At 47.2% G+C, this 21,995-nt stretch overlaps 1 protein-coding gene across 7 annotated transcripts in view; it reads right to left on the bottom strand.

Annotated features, from left to right (window-relative positions):
- The window catches only part of LOC105280652, a 379,732-nt gene that overhangs the window by 59,606 nt on the left and 298,131 nt on the right, over positions 1-21,995 (bottom strand). For all 7 annotated transcript variants that reach the window (XM_011341344.2, XM_026969067.1, XM_026969068.1 and 4 more), the window contains one exon: positions 8,834-9,139. In XM_011341344.2, coding sequence (XP_011339646.1) covers positions 8,834-9,139 — 306 coding nt within the window. The remainder of the gene's footprint in view (positions 1-8,833; positions 9,140-21,995) is intronic.

Here is a 21,995-nt window from a genome sequence, read left to right as displayed (position 1 = left end):
ACGATCCCGCCGAGCGGCGTCCGCCGGAGAGGGTTGCCCGAAGAATCCTGCACGCCGTGGAAAATTCGCGCGACACCGTATATACATTATTAATTAATCCAGATAGGAATGTCTCGCACGCGCCGTCGTAATATCGGCGCCTCCAACTCGCCAGCGGTGTCGTATGGGAGACTTACACAAAAAGAGGCTATCGTAGGGAGATCGACAATCCGGTGCGGCGTGCATCATAATGAGAAAACTATTAAATAATTATAATTTCATAACGCCGTATTATAAAATACATAAAATTATGCAACCGACTCTAGTGTCTTTATTCGACATCGTGCGAAGAGTAAGGCGCGGCACAACGGTTTTTCCTGACCCAGAGACGGGAAAAGGAACGAAGTCGGGCGCATTAGCATGTTCGGTATGGTTAAAAATTTAAATCCCCCGTGTCGGGGCGAATCGCGGAAGGAACAACGGAAGGACGAGTCAGGAAGCGCCGCGCGCGCGTTGTCCCTTTAAAAAGCCCTCGCGAGATGCTTCACGACCCCCGATCGTGTCATGACCGGGGTCACGCGTAGCACCATGGCCAAGCAGACGGACGTGCACGCGATACGTACGAGAAGCCACGCGGAAGAGGGACCACGGTGCGGAATGAGGAAAGAAGATCGAAAGGATTGAAGAAGGCAGAGAGCTAACGCGCGAAAAAAGGCGCGAAACGTGGCCGACAGGCAGCTGCTCGTCCCGATCGGCGAGTTCACGCGCCCAGGGAGCGACAATAAAATTTGGAACGCGGCGAAAGGAGGCCGCACGTGCTCGCGATTTTTCAAGGACATCAAGAAGATCTTCCAACGTATGGAGAGACCAAGGAAGGAGGAAGACGCGATCGCTGATGGATAACGATTGGTCCGGAAAGCGAAATTTTTCGGTCCGCTCGACCGCCATTGGCGTACGTCGTGGGTCGCGGGGGGTCGAGAGAGATGCATACGCTGGGGGTCCCCTCGCCGACTTGCTGGGGGTCTCTCTCCGCTGGGGGAGCGGAAGAGCCGCTGAAATTCTTTCGTGTAACGGGGTGGACGTGACACCGGTCGAGCGGGTTCAACGGTGGGAAGATACGTTGTGGAAAGCGCGTCTGGCGTCCGCGATCGCACCCCTGAGGATTTTCGGGACCTGCTTCTCTTCCCTCCTCCCCCCTGTTTTCCCGCTTCGCCCTTACGGGGGGGCCATACTGACCCCTGCGAAGCGACTGGACGGAAGATGCCGTTGATGATGGGTTATTTAAACGAGGCATTGAATTTTTACTTCCGCCGCGAGGAACTCTCTCTTTCTCTCTCCTCTCCTTCGCTCTCGTTTACTCTCTCAAGAGGGCAAACGAACGGGCACATTTCGTCTCGGATCTAGTCTCGGGGGCCCGTCGCAACATCGCGCGGGATTTATTAAAGGAGTCATATTTTATGAAAACACCCGGTAACGTTCTCTCTTTCTCCCTGTGTGTTTCGGCATCAAAGGCCGCGCTGCTCGGTTTTGTGTTACGCCGCGCTAAAATTTATCTCCGCGACTCTCTTGCGTTTATTAATGGAAACGGCGGTGGTGCTCGCGCACAAGCAAGCTACGGGCGGCCGTGTAATATTTGACGAGGGTACCAACGTACCTCTCTTCTCCTCGGGCGCGCGCACCACCGGCAGCTAGCTGGATAAATATTTCTCGTGGATACTTCACTCATGCGGAATGTAACGTCGCGTTCGATGCTGTTTCGGGAATTTTCGTATATTCGGGATGAGCTTAGAGTCCGCATGACCTACATCGCAGGACTTAGTCGTTACAAGCCATTCGCGAATTTGATTGTTCCGCTTTAGTGTACTCTTGCTCACGCCGATGGTTGAGATGAAGAGAAACATTTAATCTCAATGACAAATGAATATCTGTCCATATGTCGCAGTACAATGATTTCAAGACGAGCATCGCGTTGTTGATAAAATGATTTAGATCGTAATCAAGATTCATCCTTCTCCTCCCATGCTCAACACAGTTTTAATTCTCATAAGCAACCCTTGGAGTATAATTTCACCCCTGCATTCTTTCGTGCGTAATTCGAAGTCTCACCGGTGCACTTCTCTCTCAAGTTTTAGCGATCGTTCCCGGCGACCAAGTTAGAATACGCGCTGTGTGCTCTCCGCCGTTTTCCCGTGCCGTGAAATGAACCCTTCGAGAGCTCACATCTAATCAACAACGACATTGTCAGATACGAGCTTAGCAGCGAACTGCCGCGCGCCTCTTCGTAACGGCCGATTAAAGCCGGGGTGATTCGTTTCGTTTAATCACGGCGATAAGCCGTGGTTGTAGCGCGCGCGCGCGCTCGCGGATAAAGAGGGCGACCGCCGCCGCCTTCGGGTGGTAAAAGAGAAACGTCGAAGGTGGGTGGAAAATTTGAGAGCGCACTTGAGTTTACTGGCGGGAAATGGGCCGGTGTATGCTCGCACGGTAATGGGAAAGGCGACAGATGCGAACGGCGGCAGTTTCGCGATGAAACTATCGTGTCGTATAAGGGAGGGTGAGTCATTGTCGCCGTCGCCGCCACCACCGCTACCATCACGTTGGTAGAGTGGCCTGCAACCGACGACGTAAACTTACGACAGCGCGAACGACCGCGACAGCAGCGGAGGGATCGTGCCCCAGGAGGAACCGGGTTTCCACCCCCTCGCTTCCTTGGGGGTTGTTTGCGTTGGCGTTTGTGCGCGCACCCTCCCGGCTCCAACAACCGACCGTAATTCTTATTTGCATGGCCATGTAAAACGCGCGCGTTTTTTTCTTCAGCCAGCCCGAATATCTTCTCCTTTTGAAAGAGAAAAGGATTGCGCGTAGCTGAAACAGCTTGCCGTCAACGACGACTCTGTAGATTCGTTATTTACACCTTCGCGAGGGTTTCTTGTTCCCGTACGCAGACTCGATGCTTCGAAATCCTGATTCGGTTAGGCCGACGTGGAGTCGTAAATGCTTGATGCAGATTCACGTCAGCATGGACTGATGGAAAAGGAACCTACGACGTATTCTTTGTCACGATGTGGTTCGTATTTTGAATGATATGAAGTTGCAACTTTGAAACTCTGCTTGAGATCCAGATCTGGCATCGCAGCATTTTTCGTATTTTCACTCTTTACTATGTATTCGATAATTGATACAATTCTGCATTAATATTACATAACGTCAATATTACATAACATTAACATGATGTAAAAATTGCACGTTACTTACATCTTATTATAGCGGAAGACGTTTCTTCCGCTTTTCTCTTGGTTCAAAATTTTAGCATTTCAGCTCGGAATTAAAGATACATTAAATGTACTTCTAGGGATTAAATAGCACTTTGTTCTTACAAAGCAAGCTCCAAGTGGCCGCGTAAAAATTTCATTTAAGGGTTAACGAAACAGCACGAACTTTCGCTTAAGTATAACGCCAACTTGACTATATCACGGCCGCCCGTGGAGCAGGCGAGCGGCGTACCAACGATCTTTCATAATTGAGGAGCTCAACTTTTAGACTTCCGCCAACCGCACAATTTCGCGAAGATACCGATTACACTCTTCCAGAGTTACCTGTTAAATTACTCACACGGTGACGGAGGCAGCGAGACGTAACATTACTGTTATCACTACTCTCGTTAGTATAACCGCCTCCTTCAGCAATTTTCCTTAATATCAGGATAAATACATGGTTATTCGGCATGAACCGTACAGGATCGAGTGTAACAGAGCGCCAGATCTCATCGTCAACCAAAAAGCTCCGGCAATTCCGAAGCCACCTGTAAAACGCGGACATTTTGCAAAGTTTCCAGCGTTCGGCGCGAAATTACTGACAGTCGTTACGTTCTCGCGATTATCGTTACACCTACAAGAGCGCCGACCGATATACCGGATTATATTAATTCGGAGACTCACGTTATACGAGCGAACTTCCTTTTACGATCACGACGTGCGTACGTCGCTCCACCCCGAATCGCTCACCAGGTTTATTACGAGTCGCCCCGGTGGATGCGCGACGAGACACTCCGCCGGCTAATTCGCGTCGCGTGCCTTATTTATTAGCGCCGCCGATGCTTTATTTGCAAGGGAAAACTTTCATGGGGGTGGTACCGGCCCGATCCGAATCCGCCGTACATCCGAAATCATGCATATTAACGATGCTCATCGATCTCGTGCGATTTCGGTGGCCTCCTGCGTTCTTCCCAGAGAGCAGCTGGAAGACAGGAGAATGTTTCGACCCTGCTTGGTTTTTTGGAAAAAATGTCCAGGAGAGCGATGAGAATTTTGCGGGGATACGCGTCGCACTTTTGATTCTGTAAAATTAATGAGAATGCATACCGCGTTTAATATACTTGTCATCTCGTAAACGTAATGAACCACAGTCCCCGGAACGTGTACGTGCTATGTGAATATTTGCGTAAGTAACAAGTAGCAGTCGAGAAAGAGAAAGGGAACAGCTCGAGGCCAGGGTTATACAGTATATAATCTTATACAGTTATACAGTTATGACGTCATACCAGTTTGATATCGCAGAGATATACACGTCGTGTTCGAGCGACACGTCGCATTTAGCGGTATACGGCTTGAAAAACATGCGAAACACCATAAAACTGGCGCACTCTTGTTTGAGCTTCATGCAATCCTCATGATTTACTCACACATTCGCGAATCCTCAAGAATAAAGATAAAAATGACGAAAATAGGAGTAACAACACAAAATTTAGAGAGCACGAAAAACAAGTGTCAGAAAGTCGAATTTAATCCGCATTGGAGGCGTCATGCGCCGAATCCTCATTCTCCATTTAGTAACAAGCTTAAGCAGCCACGAGTGAATCTAAAAAGACTTAATAGACTAATATTGTTTGTATTAGCGTCGTCTTCAAAATTCGTAGCAAAATAGGCTTCGTAAAAGGAGAATCCTGATGCAGTTGCAGCAGCGTCGGTGCAAATCCGTGACATAACAGGACGTGACACGCACGCCCCTCGAGCGTGCATTATGCCAAAGCGGTTGTACACGAGATTGCACTATTCGCGGCTGAGACTCCGGCTGCCAGGAGATGGGCCTCTCGGCTCCTCGGTCCCTCGGTCGAGTCCGCGATATGCGACCGAGTTTCCCGGTACGTATTTTCTCGTGACATACCTGTCGCACCACCGAGACGCGTACGTACGTACGTCGCCGTACGTCGTCGTGACGTATAAATCTAAGCTAATCGCGCGTTTGCGACGCGGGATTTTCGGATACGCGTTCGTCCAATCGCGCGCACCAGCGCGCGGAACACGCGGTCGGATTTAGCGTCGCAAACAGCGGACATGTTTACGATATCGGACCAGCACAAGAAGGCTAAATATAAACGGATTAGCGGAACGCAGTTGCGTCAACGTAATTGCACCGGTATATTTTACGTCTCGACCGCCGGGACGAGACGGCGCAAATTAGCGTATTACGCCTCACCCTCGGGATGTGTAGAGCGAATTTACACTCGCGAATGGTGCTATGGGCGGATGCCGACGTCGATACTCATAATGCGAATCCGATGGGAGAATATCCGTTAGCGACGTAACGATGCCGAGTAAAGAAGGCGAGATGCGACCCGCATTTACGTCTACGTCGATGGCTTGCCGCAACTGCTTTTTTTTTAACGTGCGCGCGCACGTGTAATAAAAGAGACATTTCGTCCTGGATAAGATGAGGATAAGATTGCGTAATAACGCGGGCGGAATTTCGTTTTTCTGCTCGGATAATGCAGCCAACAACGTACTTCAGCGCTCGCTCTTGCGAGACACTATTTGCAGCCGGATTGCTTAGGACACGAGGCAGATCATAAATATACATGGAAATACGGTGAATGCGCATTTTCGTATTCCGGGATGTAAAGCTAGCAGATAATAGTCGCGACGTGTTTACGATATCAAAGCGACGCGCGAAGGCGAAATCTGATTTAACGGTGTACATTTAATGTCCATCTTCTATTATCGAGGACGTAACTTTGGGGTCTTGTTCTACGTTCGGGCGTTCCTTTGAAGCCATGTATCACTCTGATAAACACGTATGTGTGCCGCACTGTGCACACGTCTTCAATGAACAGTAAAAGGAACAGACGGATCAACCGCGCGACGGAGGAGGGATTTAAATATATCCCGAGTTACCCGGCTCTCGGTACGTTCTCATTGTATCATCGAACAATGCCGACGCTCGCAACTGTAACGCGATAGCGTAAGGGATCGCAATTAAATCGAATTTGCCAAATTCGCTGCCACACGCGCGGCGGACCCCCTCATCGCGCGGCACATCCCGAAGAATCCGCTCGTTCTCGCTCCCGAGTTCCCGAGCAATTACGAGGATCTCTCCGAGAGCGTTTCGCAATCGTCCGCACACCCCAGCAGGTGCGGTGTCGAGAGGGGTAGGAAATGGCAAGAAGAGTACGAATCCCCGTTTCCACCCCGGTGCCCCGCAGCCGCCCGTCCATCGGCGAAGACCTCATACATATTAATGGAGATCGGATCGATTTTACTGCGCGCTCGCTTCTTGCTGTGTTTAGGGACATCGACGTTCCGGCGCATAAGCTCTTCGGGGCCGGCCGCAATGGTTATTATGCCATTAACGTAATGAAGTTAGGTGGCAGGAGAACGCCACCGGCAGGGACGGGCCATGGTGGTGAGTTCCGGAAAAACCTGCTGAAATACGGCCGAGCACGGGGGAATCTTCGATGATGAACTGCGTGCACGTTTTCTTGCATCGGCCGCGACGACGCGATCGACGCGCATCGCGCCGCGGCGCTATGGCGATCGATCGATGAACGTAATTATAGAACTGGCGATTAAACGCTAGTAAACCGTAGTGCAGTCGTCGCTCGCCACATAATTATTAGCCATCGGAGGTTGTTGTGAGCCTCTAGTTATTAACCAAGTAATTTGCTCGTTAATGAATTTTAATTGTCCGCCGGCGGTTAAGCGGCCTGAAATTATTTTATCAGCCGTTATTGTTGTCGCGCTCACGTCTCGCAAGTCTCGGTGAACGGGGGATGAACGTCGCGTTTCTTCGCACGAGCGAATCACAACAATGTCAACGATAGATACGATTCGATCGATTCCGTTCGTGAAAGACGCTACGAATATCTTTCGCGCATAATTCAGCGACAGGTAGAGAGACAAGTAAACGGTTTATGGACAAGCGTTCAATCATCATTGCCGCGGATCGATGCAGCTGACGCGCTGGACATACGGTTGATGTGTTTGCACGTTGGGGAAGCGAGTTCCTTGTGCCAACACTCGATGCACACGAAGACTCGCCAATTAATACCCCGTGTATCGATACTTGATGGCAAGCTACACCGCCGCGTCCCTCGCACATCGACACGCGATGATTACGACGTTGTTAATAACAATTTAATCAGAGCGTCCTTCAGCAGCTGCAGCAGCATTTGAGATTACTCTTTGCGCGGTGCATTTTTGCGTTAACGAGTCAGAGTCTTGCCGGCTCAACGAAAGCGAGATATTCGACTGGACTTCCGGCCACGATCCTCCACGCTAATCACGCGCCTTTCTCCTATGACGGTCGACAAGAAGGACGACAGAAGAAAATCCTGCAGCGTTCGATGCGCTGAACCGTGAAAGGACCCGCTCAAAGGCTCCTTTCATGGCGTCGTCGTCCTTTTGATCGCCGGAGATTCGGACGGCCGGAAGGGCACGGATATAAAGGGAGGCGAGCGGGACCAATTAGTGATTCACGCGATTTTATCAAGCGAGTACCACATAATCCAGCGAGGATAAGTGAAAGCGCGCCTCCTGATCCCTGATGACGGATTTAATCATTCATGAATGCGCCCGGTATCAGTGCATCCGATATCTCCCGTCGATCGATTCGTTTTCTCAAAAACTCGTTGACAGAAAATAATTCTCCGTAAAATTTTCGTATTAATATTAATAAATAAGCAGTTCAGCATTCATTGAAACATATAATTTTCCTCACGACTTGCTCGCTTCGTCAAATTACGCTTCGATCTCCCTTAATTTGCAACATTCACAATGCACACGCGGACTCTCAAGAGGATATGAAGGCTGTCTCCCCTGTTCCATGTTCCTTCTCCCATCGTGTTTCGTGCTTCAACTAGAAACGGAATCGCGTACAAAGGGTCACGCGCGATGCCTCGCTGTTTCGCGTTTCCGTATAATATTCGACGAGTCCTCGTCGACAGGCTCGGGATTACGAGTGCCGGGATGGTATCCAACCCCGGCGGCCGCGATACGTAATGCGATTTGCGGTGTATTCGCCGCACAAAAGATTACCACGGCGAGTTCCAACGAGCCGTATACACGGGATCTTGGGCGCGCCCGGTAATACTTCCGCTGCCTAATGCGGAAGAAGGACCCTTTCAGCAGAAAGCAGTCTGGTACTCGGGCTTATTGCTTTCGACGCTCTATCGTGGGATCTCACCGCGCGGCACGTAATAAAGTTCAATAGGACATGCACGAGATACGCGATTGACACAATCGCAATGGCAATTATAATATTTATCAACGCGATTGATGGAAGTAACTCTGACGTCATCAAAGAAGTGATGAGTAGCGTGTTTTACTCTGTCCCTCTTTTAATCTTGCCTTTATTGAGCGACTCAATTTTATCGATTTGTTAAATTTAATTTGTCTGCTTGTGTGTTTACGCAAAATGTAAATTTCTATCTCGTTTACACGCGCTTACATGCATTATCATTATATAAATTATTTAAGCTTGAATCGATTCGATGCGCAATTTTCATTCTTTGATGCTTGAGAGATCGTGGCATCGAATCAAGTATATCGTTGTCTTTTTGTTTCTACAAAATCACGCTTACCTGTGTATGACTCCAGACCTTCGGCTTCGGACTCGATCTCGCATTGCTGGTCGCGTTCGCGCTGCCGGAATTGTTGGCGATGTTACCGGGCGACGCAGTGGATTTGATGGACGGTTTCTGTGTCTTTTGTATCTGCGCGGCTACCGCTGTCGAGGGAGTAGTAGTGCGTTGCTGCTGCTGTTGCGCGGCCGTCTGCTGCTGCTGCTGCTGCTGTTGCTGATGTTGCGTTTGCTGCATGATCTGCTGGATGAGCTCCAGCTGCTGTTTCGTGAGGCCGTCATTGCTTGCGCCGGGAGACGTGACGCTCTGAAAAACATTCAGCGAATATGCAAGATGGGTAAGTTAATTATAATACGTTTGCAGTATTATTTAGCGATTATGCGAAAAGGATAGATAGCAAATTCGACGCGTTTAACGTCATTCCATGTGCATAAATGAAAACAACTAAATTTCAATTTGAAAATTATTTTGCTAGTATGATATATTGATGGAACTTGATTGCATGTATCTCTCTTCATTTTCACCGGCCAATGATCTCTGAACAGGGACTCTGGTCTGAGTCCGAATCTTCACGTTTAATAGTTCGATATTTAATCGATATTGTAGCGTTTATGTCGGATAGCGTGAGAGCGTGATTGTACATCTGATTGAATCGAACCACAGTCGGCGGATCTAGTCCGGACCGGCCGTGATCGGTTGCCAACGCGGCCGCAAACCATAATCGATCATACCTTAATAGAGCATAACGTAGCCTTAGTGTCCGGGGCTGGGATCGCGGTCTGACAATAGTTAAATCGATCGAATTTAATAATTTACCGAAGCGACGCGGAATTACGAGCGTAGCGTAGCCGCGGCGCCGCGCCAATCTCGACATCCATTAAAACGAGCGCCGACTATAATTCCGCCCGTAAACGCGCTGCAATAAACCGTAAATATATCGCGCGTCGATGTATCCGTCACTAGTACGGTCGACTGTACACAATTACACGCACGTGCACGTGACGCCCGGGGTGCCGCGTGTGCTAATCCGTCTTTGTATGCCACCGTTAAAGCGGCCACCGTGTATACGTGCCGAGCGTATCGCGCGCGCGTAAAGGCCTTATCACGGCAGCGGAGACCGTTTCACGAATGTTACGTTGGTGGAAACGACTTGGTGGTCTCTCAAATATTTCAGAGGGCGATGCGCGATTGAAGGGAAAGGAAAGGACCAAATCAATGATCCCTTCGCCCTTCGTCGAAACAAGAGAGAGAGAGAGAGAGAGAGAGAGAGCGCATCGAATTTTATCTCGCTGGGAAGTCCTACTGTTACGTACAAAAGTGATAAACCCGTGAAATCCACGAAAATAACGTGACTGCGTTGCAACATGCCGAAAAATGAGGTTTTAGAATGCACGTTGCTCGATTGTGCATTTCAACCGGGAGATAAAGAGAAGCCATTAGTAAATGACTTTCGCGTATCGTGGGCTGACAGGGAACGGGGAGAAAGGTTAAGGTTTTTAACGTTACATCCCTCATGTAACACGAACTTAACGCGCACAGGTGGCCGCGCGTACATGCGGAACACGAGCAGGATACACAAAAGCGCGGAAATATCCGCGATCAACGATCGCACCTTGCATCATCGTGTTGCACGACGCACTTTGTTTTACAATCCGGCAATCGCGCGCAACGCGATGCGCTTTACCCGCGTTACTCGCTCCGAGCGTTGCTGTCGATTTTTCGTTTGAGCCCTTTTCGGACTGCACACGCTACGGTGAACGTGCACAGGAATTCCAGATGCGGGCGATACGATGTTACAATTCGTATCGCGATTTTTTTCATGATGCGGAAATCACGATGCCGCGGAATAAACCATCCGATTCTCTCTCTTTCTTTCTCTCCGCGGAAATGCATCTGACGACAAAGAAGATAACGAATGTCGGCGATTTTTAATTAGCAGGTCGCCGCCCGTGGGACCAGTGGATATTATTGTTACCGCGTTCTACTTTCAATTATGAATTGTCACGTTTTCCCTAGGGTATTGTACAATTATCAACTCCCAACGATCTGTCGTCAGTTATATCTTAATCATAATTTTTTTTATCATAATGAAGTAACTGTCTTCTTTGGACTTTGGACGGATTGAAGATTCAGATGTATATTTTATTTGCAAGATTTCTCGAAAAATATAAATGCAAAATATCTCTCATGTGCTGCAATATGCACCGTTTATGTACGAATAATCACAATCAACAAACTGCAAACTACAAGTTCACGAATAGATAGTCTAGTCGATAGATTCAATTATTACTGACTAGTCGCGCTTCCAGCACACCGCTGAAGCCGTAGATTGCAGACAAAGGAATTTATTTAGTCCGCGCGCTTATTTCGTTTACTTCGAAACGAGGGAACGAGGCACAGCGCGAGATAATTGCGTCGCGAGGGGAACCGCTAATCAGTTTTACGGCCTGATATGACGATTGCACGTACGGAACGGCAACGGGCTCGCGAGTGCGTTTCCGCTGCGGGGTGGGCGCAGCGCGAATTGAACCGTCGATTAAAATTGGATTTGTTAATTACTGCAGGGAACGCGGCGGCGGTGGCCGCCGGCCTCGATCCGGCTCATACCTTATTAAACCTTCATTTCGTAATTCCCACGCTGCCATTTGTCATCGTCGTAATCAGTCGTCTCCTCAACGAGCGACGCACTCGTGTGCTGCCTCGTTTATGAAAGAAAGGATCGTTCGGATTATCACGATCGTCCGAATTTCAAGATATTATTATTACCTCTTCCTCCCGCTGTTTTTTCTCTGTCTCCATCCGGGCGGATCGGTCTGTGTATATTACAATTTGCCGTCAATAATTAGCGGATTATTTGATTACCGTTAGAATCGCGCAAATACGAAACGTGCGTGTCCGCAAACAATCGATGCCGGGAGCGGATCTGTAAATATTCGTGCAAGCAATGACTGCCGTTGATATAATACGCGGGGAATGCTTCCGCTTTATTCATGAGTCCGGCGATATTAATCCGATATCATATTTTTCAGCACGCCCTTGCTTTTCGATTCTTCAATTTGTTGCCGCGTATCTCGCGCAAAACCAGCTCGGCCCGCATCAATAATACGGCACATTACTCGCGTAATTATAGAAACATACCATTAATCCGGGACGCGTTGCGTTAATTGACGCTGGCATTTATTAAAATACGCATTTTATGCGTAAATATTTATTTTCGCTGACATATTAGTCAGCACGCGTTACGGCGCATACATTGATTAACAATGCATCGTCGGTTTATCTGCAATCTTGCCTGTTGTTCCTCGACGCAAGCTTCTCCGCTTCAATAATCCAACCTCATTTTAAATTATAATAATTTCACGTAAAGAACATCCTATAGAGATACGAAAAATTTATCCATTTGGCAGAAATATGTACTGTTCTTTATCTAATACTATTATTACTTTCTTTGCAAGTTCTTCCCCGTTAACTTCAATATCCTTAACATATTTATTTATTACCATATCATTACGCAAATTCGTCAAAACATACGTTACTAAAAGATGCCTCAAACATTCATAACCCCATTAAAAGAAAATGACATTAACAAATATAGTCTTGACAAATATATTATATGTATATGAGCATGCTCGATTCGTTTGTCATGTTTTCGTGGCCGCAAAGCGAAAGCACAGCTTCTGGATCATCGGCGCTTTCCGATGGCACGCTTATCATATTATGTCTCTCGATCGCCATTTGTACGCATACAAAATACGCATGTATACCATGATGTACAAACGACAAGCGCATTTGTCAAGCGCTAGAGTCCGCGGCCGCTCGGAGCGTCTGCGAAACTTCCGTTATCTCTCAGCGTGTACTCGCCCACCTGACAAATCGCTCGTGCTCGCGAGCGAGGGGGGAGCGGGAGGGAACTCCTCTCTCAGGACCTTCCCGGTCTTCCAATCTCCTCCCCGTCACGATCTTCCCTCGCGACGATCGCGCCCGTCCTTGGCATTCTCGCGTGAGAATCACGCGAGAATCGCATTATTTCTCCCGTTCGCGCTTCCGCTCTTGTCCCTCCCGTTCATCATCGCCATCCTCATTGGGACGACCGACCCGCTTTCGATCCGCTCCGTTTCCCCGAAAAGCACGAGAGGAAACGCACAACTGCGGCGTGGTACCATTATTTGTACATCAACGCGCACCTTTTGCGCGGTTTCCACGATCTGCGGCTCGTGGCTCGCCAGATTCGCTAATGAGAAACAGATTGATGGGAATCGCGAGGTCTAAACCACTGATCGAGAATGCGTGGATCGATTTTGTTTCGAAATACGTGGCAGCGCTATTTGCTTACGCATTGATTGCGGGTGATGAAAATTAAGAGCGCGGTTTTGCGCGCGCCGACTTCTCGCAATTGTTACTTCACGCGCGAGGCGTTACGAGAAAATGATTTACGTCGGAAGTAATGTGGAGAGATTGCGCTTATGTTGCCGTATTCTTTTATTATCCCTTCTGACACGCGTGTGTGCGAAGTATCGATCGAAATGCACACTTCGTACGTGTACTGAGCGATGTATCTCAGTGCTGCATGATTTATCGTACAGCGGCGCAGATTCACTGGAAAAACTTCATCCATCATGGAATCGATCGGACGGCCCGATAAAAACAAGTGAGTTAATCAGGATTTATAATTGCAGGTTTACTTCTTCTCCTCGGGGCGGATGAAAGCGGACCGGATGCCGCGCCTTACCGACATTTTATTAGCGCATGAGGCAAGCGTGTTCACATATCTCAAGATGCGAGCCGTGTGCCTCGCTTTTATGAGCTTTTCACACGTGTTATCGTCGTGCGTGTACGTGTGCGACTCATGCACAATGCGGAATAGCGGACGCGCGAAGAAGAGGAATTTTTCGCGCTCGTATAACGCCTTTTTACCGCGCCGTTATAATATGACGGGATGTGGCGCGTAATATACAGGGGTGCGAAACCTGTCCTCCTTTCCACCCCCTGGTCCTGCCCTTCTCTCGTGCCTTGCGCGAGTTTTTCCCTCTGTCATCGTTGCAGATCCGGAACAATATAATATCGGGGATCGAGGGGGAAAATCCGAATGCGAGTCTTCGATTGAGGGCTTTCTGCAAAACAGGAAATGGCAGTGTGAAAATATACGCCCGGCCTGGAAAATACAGCGCGCGCATTGGCCTGGGAAATTACAATATAAACGAGGAAACGCTGAAAAAATACGGGCAAGATAAACCCGTTTTGATGCAAAAAAGTACGTAAGCAATGCACTATTTGACGGAAAACACAAGATGTAAATCACATCAAATGTGAAAGAAAAGATTCATCCTGCAATGAGAAATTCGTGAATAATGCGAAATGAATGCGCGTGATGTGTTCGCATGGAATATGAGCCGTATTGACAGATGTTGAGATTATCATGAGAAAATTCTCTCTCTCTCTCAAAACGTTTGATAACGATTATATAGACTTTTTGTTGAGAGGGAAAAACGCAGGCACTCGGCGTTATAAAATGATTACATCAGAACGAGATTCCGATATATCGATGTCCGATACTCGGATGTGATTCCGACGTAATTTTAATTGCCCGCTTTCATCTGGCGCTGTAATAAAAATTCATGCGCGTGCTGTTGCAGCGGGGCTCCGCCTTGTTATCGATATTAATTATTATTTCCAGATATTATAAGAATTTTCGATTGACCCGTCGCTGCTCTCCATTAACGCGAGATCTCAGAGAGATCTCGACGTACCGGCTTTTCCTGTGCGGGCCCAGCAAGTAGAAGAAAAATCTTCTGAATTACCGTCGAGAGTACGTCACTCCCCGCGCATTCTTGCGAGAAACGGAGATCTCTAAATACGTACAGCCGTTACATCGTGCAGCGTGCCGTCTCATAAAATCGCTTTCGCGTAATAAAATATTCTTCGATACAAGAGAACCGTCTTAGGAGAGAGGGATGATAACGAAGCGAGGGATGCGGTGCAAGACGGGCGAAAGGTCGTAGTCCTCCTTCTCGTCCGGAATTAAATTAATTAAGCCAGATTATCTTGGCGGATGTAAAAAACTTCAATACGGCGAAGAGAGAGAGAGGGAGAGAGAGAGAAGATAAAGCGGACGAGACCGAGCAACTTTCCCAGCTCTGCATCCACGATGATGAAGACGATGGCAAGGCTAAAGGGATAGAAAGAAGGGACGATGAGAGCTCTTCGTACTTTTAATTCGCTTAGGCGGCCTGCGCAACGCTTTAAGGCCGACGAGCGATTTTATCAAGGTGCGGAGGCAGGTGTTAAGATCTCCCCGCGCGCTCACATGTTTTCGTCGCCGGCCGTCAATTTTCATCCGAAAGTTTTTCCGTCTTCCGACTCGTAAGGACGCGTGATCTCCCTTCCGTTCCTTTCTACCTCTCGCCCTTACTATCTTCTCACCCCGAGAATCCCTGAGTGTTCCTTGACGGAGCTTCGCACTCCTCTCAACCGCGATGAGCAGCTTCCACTTTCTCCTGAGACGACGTACTTCAAGATAACTTTCCTCGCTTCTTGTTTTCCACCGCCATCGAGTTTTCGCGATGTAGCGCCCTTGCTGATCCTACGGTGCTTTGAGGCGAGCAACGAGAAGCGCGAGATTCGCGATAGTAATATCTTGCTTCGACCTGCTCTTCGGGGGAGAATAAGATCCTTTCGAAGAAGCGCGACGGAGATTTCGCTAACACTCGTGTATCACATCTCATTGCGTCTGATAAATCTCTCTTTAATTGTTGCCGCAGTTTCGGCGACATCCTGAACGAGAATCATTTTTATCAAGGTTGCTGGCATTAAGTTTTGTTTCAGCTCTCTACTTATCTTGGATTTTAACTTTCATGTATTTCACTGATAAATCAGCTGATGTTGGTTATTATCGTTTATCACTTTGATTATCTGAAAATTAATAGTGTCGATATTTTTTCAAGGATTTTGTAAGAACTTCATCGAATGACATTTCCAATATTTTCGTAACTGAAAACTACTCAATTTCTCGACTGTTTATGTCACAGACTCTCAAAGTTACGATATGAACGTGATACTCGAAAATAGATATTATATAGCTCTAACATGTGTTTTTAATTAATAGTTGACTTATCGACTCCGCGCTAACGCCTGCGAATGTTTCGTCGTACAAATCATTACGAAATCTCGACGAAATGTCGAGATCTTGCGGCTGTACGGCAGCGTAGAAGTTTGTTCGTTAGCTCGTTCGTCGAAAGTTTTCCCAGTCTTGGATTTTCTCGTCGTCGTCGTCGTCGTCGTCGTCGTCGTCGTCGTCGTTTCATATCGCCGCCGGGCAAAACCGATCGAGAGGCTGCGCCGGCGATTTCGCCATTTCATCAGGGCAAGAACTGACAGCTGAAAGGCTGCGGAGCACGCAGCTGCGGCGATCCAAATTGCCTAAATCAGGCTCGCGAAGCGTGCCGCGCGTGTACACGCTTGCAACGGGACGTACCGACATTCGATCGACTGTCACGAGCCTAATTGCAATATCGTCCGTTCGAGGTTCGGCATTCGAAGCTGGCATTAAAGCGGAATCCCATTTCGATCGACTACAATATCGAGAAACTGACGTCTATTCCAGTCGAATTGCGCGAGGGAGAGAGACAGAGGGAATCTCACGGCTGAATATGTAAAATGTAATATCAATGATAAGCTCACAATTCACTGTTTGTCTTGTGAAAATTAACTCCATGTTCCGCAATTATTTTTTTATAAACTTGTCGCTAATATTATTTGATTTCTCTCTTCTCTCTTATTTAAATGTTCAATAATCTTTTCACTTGCAAGTATCGTATTCAGATTGGCAGAAGCCAGCGTGGAGGAATTCGTGTTGAAGGCATCACGCGAATGCGCGAAGATGCGAAACTAATGCTACACCGGAAACCCATTGATCCCGCCGCCGTGGAAGTTGGTCGCACGAGAAAAGGAAAATTTGAAAAGCAAATTCTCTGCCTACGGTTCGCGTGTGCATCAGCGTCGTCGTTGTTCGACGCGGTGGCGGGTGGAATTCGAAAGTGCGAAAACTCAATAAGATTCCGAGATCCAGTTACGCATCGAGTCGCTCTCGCGAGGCGAAGGCGCGCGCGTGTTCTATTTCTTTTACCGAAAACCGCGCGCGCGACGGAAACTTTTCCTCTCCGCTTTCCCTTCCAGTTCGGCCCAGTTGCCGCGCAATTTTTCCAACTTGGTCCAGAGAAGATAATAGAATCGCCGACCGCGATATCAGGACCGATCGCTCGCGTCGGCGAACGGAACTCGGAAACTGCGAAACTGATTCATCGCGGACGCGTTAGTCCGCGCTATCTGGAACACGATCGTTAGGTGAAAAACATTGACAGAATTATTGAATATTTAAGTAAAGAATGAAAAATTGAATATTCTTAGCGATAAAATTACAAGAAAATCGCTGAAAATAATGGCTTCTAATTTTCGTAAGACAAATAGCGAATTGTGAGTTTATTATTGATATTATACGTTACTCAAGTCCGGAACACGATTAATGCAGAATCAATTAGCAATGCGGGCGAGACACCGGTCTCACCTCACGCGCAATCGAATCGGGAGATCGGGAAAGATGTTTCCCGCGCGCGTAATATGTTTGAAGATTTCACCAAATCGGAGAAGTTCGTGGACGTCAGATGGAGTGTTCCGGTAACTTTGTACCGAACAGAATCGAGTGCTGCCGCCCGCAAGTTGATTCAGCTATCAGAGGAAATATCTGTATCGATTATACACACGTGGCTCAGCGCCAAGTGACGTCGTTAGGTATCGTTAGTTTGTTCTGTGTTGCCCGCGGGAAATACAGCAACTCGATAAAACGCGCAAAGTATAACGCTAATTTCATTACGCCGACGCGACGGTGGCTTCGTTGATTTAACAAAGTGCAAAACTGTACGGAACGAGTCTCGCATCGCGACGAGACGATTCTCCGATTTCGCGAGAAAGAGGAGATACGTGTCCAGCGAGTATGTCGAGTATACACAACGACATCGAGTTTACATTATACATATACGCAGGTACATTTTCTGTCTGTATTCTCTCGTAAAATTGCTCGGTAACGTAACTTGAATCTTGATCGTTGAAATTAAGCAGAGTTTCCCTCGATTTTGCGAGTGTCACGATGACGATCAAAATTCGATTACGCGAGTCGCGTTGCGACGAGAGGCATTCGCGAGCTTTATGGAGCATTCCACGGGAAAAGAACGGATGGCGGCGATGCGCCAGACGAATAAGTAACGACATACGGCGGTGTTAGGTGTGAGCGTAGCCGTGACAAGCCGGAATATAATGTATTACTCAGACGCGGCATCGGAATGGAGCGCGTCCGGTTCCGTACCACCCAGCGGGTGATATTATATAATTTATAGAGCAGTATACCAGCGCATCCGCGCGCGGTTTAGTTATAGTTCGCCGGGATAGAGCGGATCCTTCCCCATTTTCCTACCTCGCCCCTCGTCTTTTGTCGAAGGGATCGTGGAGACGTGTTTTACGTGGCGAATGCAGGTGTCCGCTCCCACGTAGACGCAAATCCAAAAGCGCACGGCGTGCTGTACGTCAGAGTTTCTCAACTCGACCCTTTATCGATCACTACGGGTTTTCGTTTTCGTTTACCGTGTAGTTTGAAAGATTTCCAAATCAAAGATTCAAGAGAAGGTTCAAGATAAATTCGTCTTGCAATGCAATGTTGCAATCAAAAGATCAGGCATTCAATCAATATCGCAATTGTAACGTATGGGATAATCGGAGATATGATGATGTACAAGAAAACTGAACAATTCTTTTATTGCACGTGGCACACAAAGAAACTCACAATTAATGTAACGAACGAATCATATTGACGTTCTAAGCTAACTCTCTCTTTTTCTACTGCGTATCGCGGGCCAAGAATGTTTTAAAGCAGACATCACTTACACACGAGGAATAATTTTGATTATCTCCATATTTTATTCATCCAATTTTACCTATATTCGCAAGATCTAAATGGTATATAACGACTCTCTTGATACAGACTCAACAACATTGAGAAACGCTGTCGCGCACGAGGTCGCAAAACGTTTTGTACATCTACGCGTTCCTCTCCTGCACTCCGGGGTACAATATACGCCCCGAGATTCAGATCTCCAATTAGCTGTATATCAAGTTGAAGGGTGAACGCTGAACACAATCATCCGATTCTGCCTTCCACTGAATGTGTGGGTGTATGCGAAAGAAGCTTATCGTGGTTGTGGGCGTTTACATAGAATCGCCGTTAGAGAGGATTTCGTTTCTTCGCTAGAAATCTGATTTGATTTCAAAAATTCTCACAGCGCTCGCGGGTGTCAGGCACAAAAACGTAAAGCAAATTACTCATTATTCGGTACATGTACGTCGAATGAAACTCGATATGCAAAATAGCAGTAATCGCAACATTTTTCAACAGCGTAACGATACAATTATGCGAAGTGAATCATCATGAATGCGAAATCACGGAAATCACGAAACTCTGTTTAGCGCGAGATTACCGTTATTTTCCATATGCAAACGTTTTAACGTTTTAAAGTAAAATTAGCGGTCGTTGTTACTTCTCTACGAGGCAACTAACTTGCCGGCGGTTTACAATCCACGCGGTGCTGGCAAATGCGACTCGAGTTCGTATCTCATTTTAACTTTGCTTTATAGCACGATAAATATTTTATAAGCGTCGTATCCGACGCGGAAACACACTGCTCATAATCCGGTTCCGAACTTGATGCGAACATTGGAACGCTTTTATTCATCTGCTAATTGTTACCCACATCCCACAAGGGGTCGCGCGTAAATCGAGATTCCGGTCTCTAATTAATTATGCCTCAATCGGATGCACGCGTTCAAATGAGATGACTTCTCTTCTCAGAGTATCTACATATGCCCCATTCGCATCTTGTTAAAAGTGAAAATTTAGAATTGTGTCTTGATTGACTGAGAATTATTGTACTTGCTCATTAACAGTTAACACTAACATTCATATATAATATTATAAATCTGCGTAAAGAGAATGAATCAATATGTGAATTGACGTTACGTAGATTTGCGTCGAGAGAAGAAGCATCAATCGATATTTCGCGACAAGTACAACGACGAATCGATCTCTCGCGACGAACAAAATTTTCCATCTCTCATTAACGGACATTCGCGATACTTGGCATATATGCGGGAGAAGGAGGGAACAGAGAGGCGATATGCATCTGCTTACGCGCACACATCAAGTTTGCGGACAACACGAGAGCGGCTCCGACCCGTTTCAAAGCGAGATACACGCTCTCCGACGAGTCGAGATTTCAATCTCTAATTAGCTGTATATCAAATGAACGCGTTCGCCGGGGTCCACTTGAACACGGGGCGCCGTCGCTGCGTCATATCCGGTGCATGTACCATCGACCTCCACATACGCACACACCTCGTCTCTCTTCTGGTCGCATCTTCTCTCGCACACTGCTCCGTTCGACATTAACGCACCCCTCGTCCCCGAGTACCGCTCGCCACTGACTTTGATTTGTAACTCGCGCGTCGCGATCAGCGGATGGACGAACATGATGCAGCGGGACTGATAACCGAGATCGCCGAGATGATTAACAGGGAGAGGAACGTTATATATGCGCGTCCGTTCGGTTCTGATTTTCCGAGCGACATGGAATGCACGCGATTGTTCATAGCTTCGACATGAAGACACGGAATGCGCCGGTAGCGCAAACCGTGATGACCAAATGAGGAAGAGAATTGTGGGACAGAGTACACATATGTCTGTATAACGTAGCAGAGATGTTAAAGAGGGTTGATTTTTTTTATGTAGGAGACAATTTAAATTTATATCGTCGAGATACAATTATTGCTGCACGATATTTTGTAAAACGACCAACGTCGCCGCTATCGGGAAAGGGGGGGATGAAGGGACCAGAGAGCCTAAACTCGAAACTCAGACGGCGCTACGTGATTTAGAAGTTTAGCGAGCTGAAGAAAATATGATTCAATTTTCCTCGAGCGTCCCGTGGAGCGCGTGCCGTCATTTTTGAAAATGATATTCTACGTGCGACGTGGAATGTCTCGTGCACGCGCCCAGGACGGCGCGTTTAAAAGAATTGAAGACGATAAATCTGCTGACGTAATGCCTGCGAGCACGAGATCGTTATGTCACGATGTGGAATTATTTCAGGGACTGTTAAAACGAAGATTCTCTCCGCGAATCTCGCGCTTAACAACGCTCTCCCCATTTTTCATTTAACGCTGCCAAATCGACGGAAAACTGTCGGATGCGGCGACACAGGCCGCTTACGCACGTAAAGAGAAACCACTCGCGTAGAACAAAGAGCAACAAGGGAGAACGCTTTCAAGAAGGGCCATTTTCGTTGGACACGCGGAACACCGGCCAGCTCTATCACTGGGCGACGACGATCCAATTTCCGCGTTGAGATACCTTTACGTAACCGTCGCCGCGGTGTCATGATGGATACCCGAAAGCCTCTCACATCGGTGTACAGAATTTTATCGTTCGCCGATGCAATTTTCATCGGGTACTATCGGTACACCGGCGATGCGCGGTGCGAACTCCCATACATCATTACGATTTTTACTCCACTCCGCTCCAAGTTTTGACGCAAGTCAGCTATCTTTTTATCGTCTGCTACAAGCTTGATTGACACATCATCAGATCAGACGACATAAATTTATAGAGACTGCATTTATAGAGACTTCTGTGATAATTACGAACGGTTCCTACCTTTGATCATTCGTGGAAAATTAATAAATATAAGATAAACACAGCCATTCTCAGAAGAGATTTGATTTTCCGATGATTTCTTGTATTTAAACATTCGCGAAATAATCACATACCGCTGAAATTTCTTCCTTTCTCTCTTATCAATAATAAAAGATATAGAGCAGTTATTTGTATAGTTCTCTAAATTAGTCATTTAATTCAATCTTCTTATGTAGTTAATTATAAAACTCAGTTTTTATTATTAAATATACACCAATACTATCTCGATTCCCCCACTCGATAAAAATAAGCACATCTCTGCAATCGTATCTCATAACTTCTGCTGCTGGAACGAAAAAATGGGATCATTTCCAAGCGAGCACAGCGATCATCGCATGTTCGCATTCAGTGAAAAAAGGCAGATATCAGTCA

Source organism: Ooceraea biroi, chromosome 4 (genome assembly GCF_003672135.1).
Source record: "Ooceraea biroi isolate clonal line C1 chromosome 4, Obir_v5.4, whole genome shotgun sequence".
NCBI classification, from domain to species: Eukaryota; Metazoa; Arthropoda; class Insecta; order Hymenoptera; family Formicidae; genus Ooceraea; species Ooceraea biroi.
Note: the sequence above shows the minus strand (reverse complement) of the source record. Positions and strands in the feature narration are given on the sequence as shown.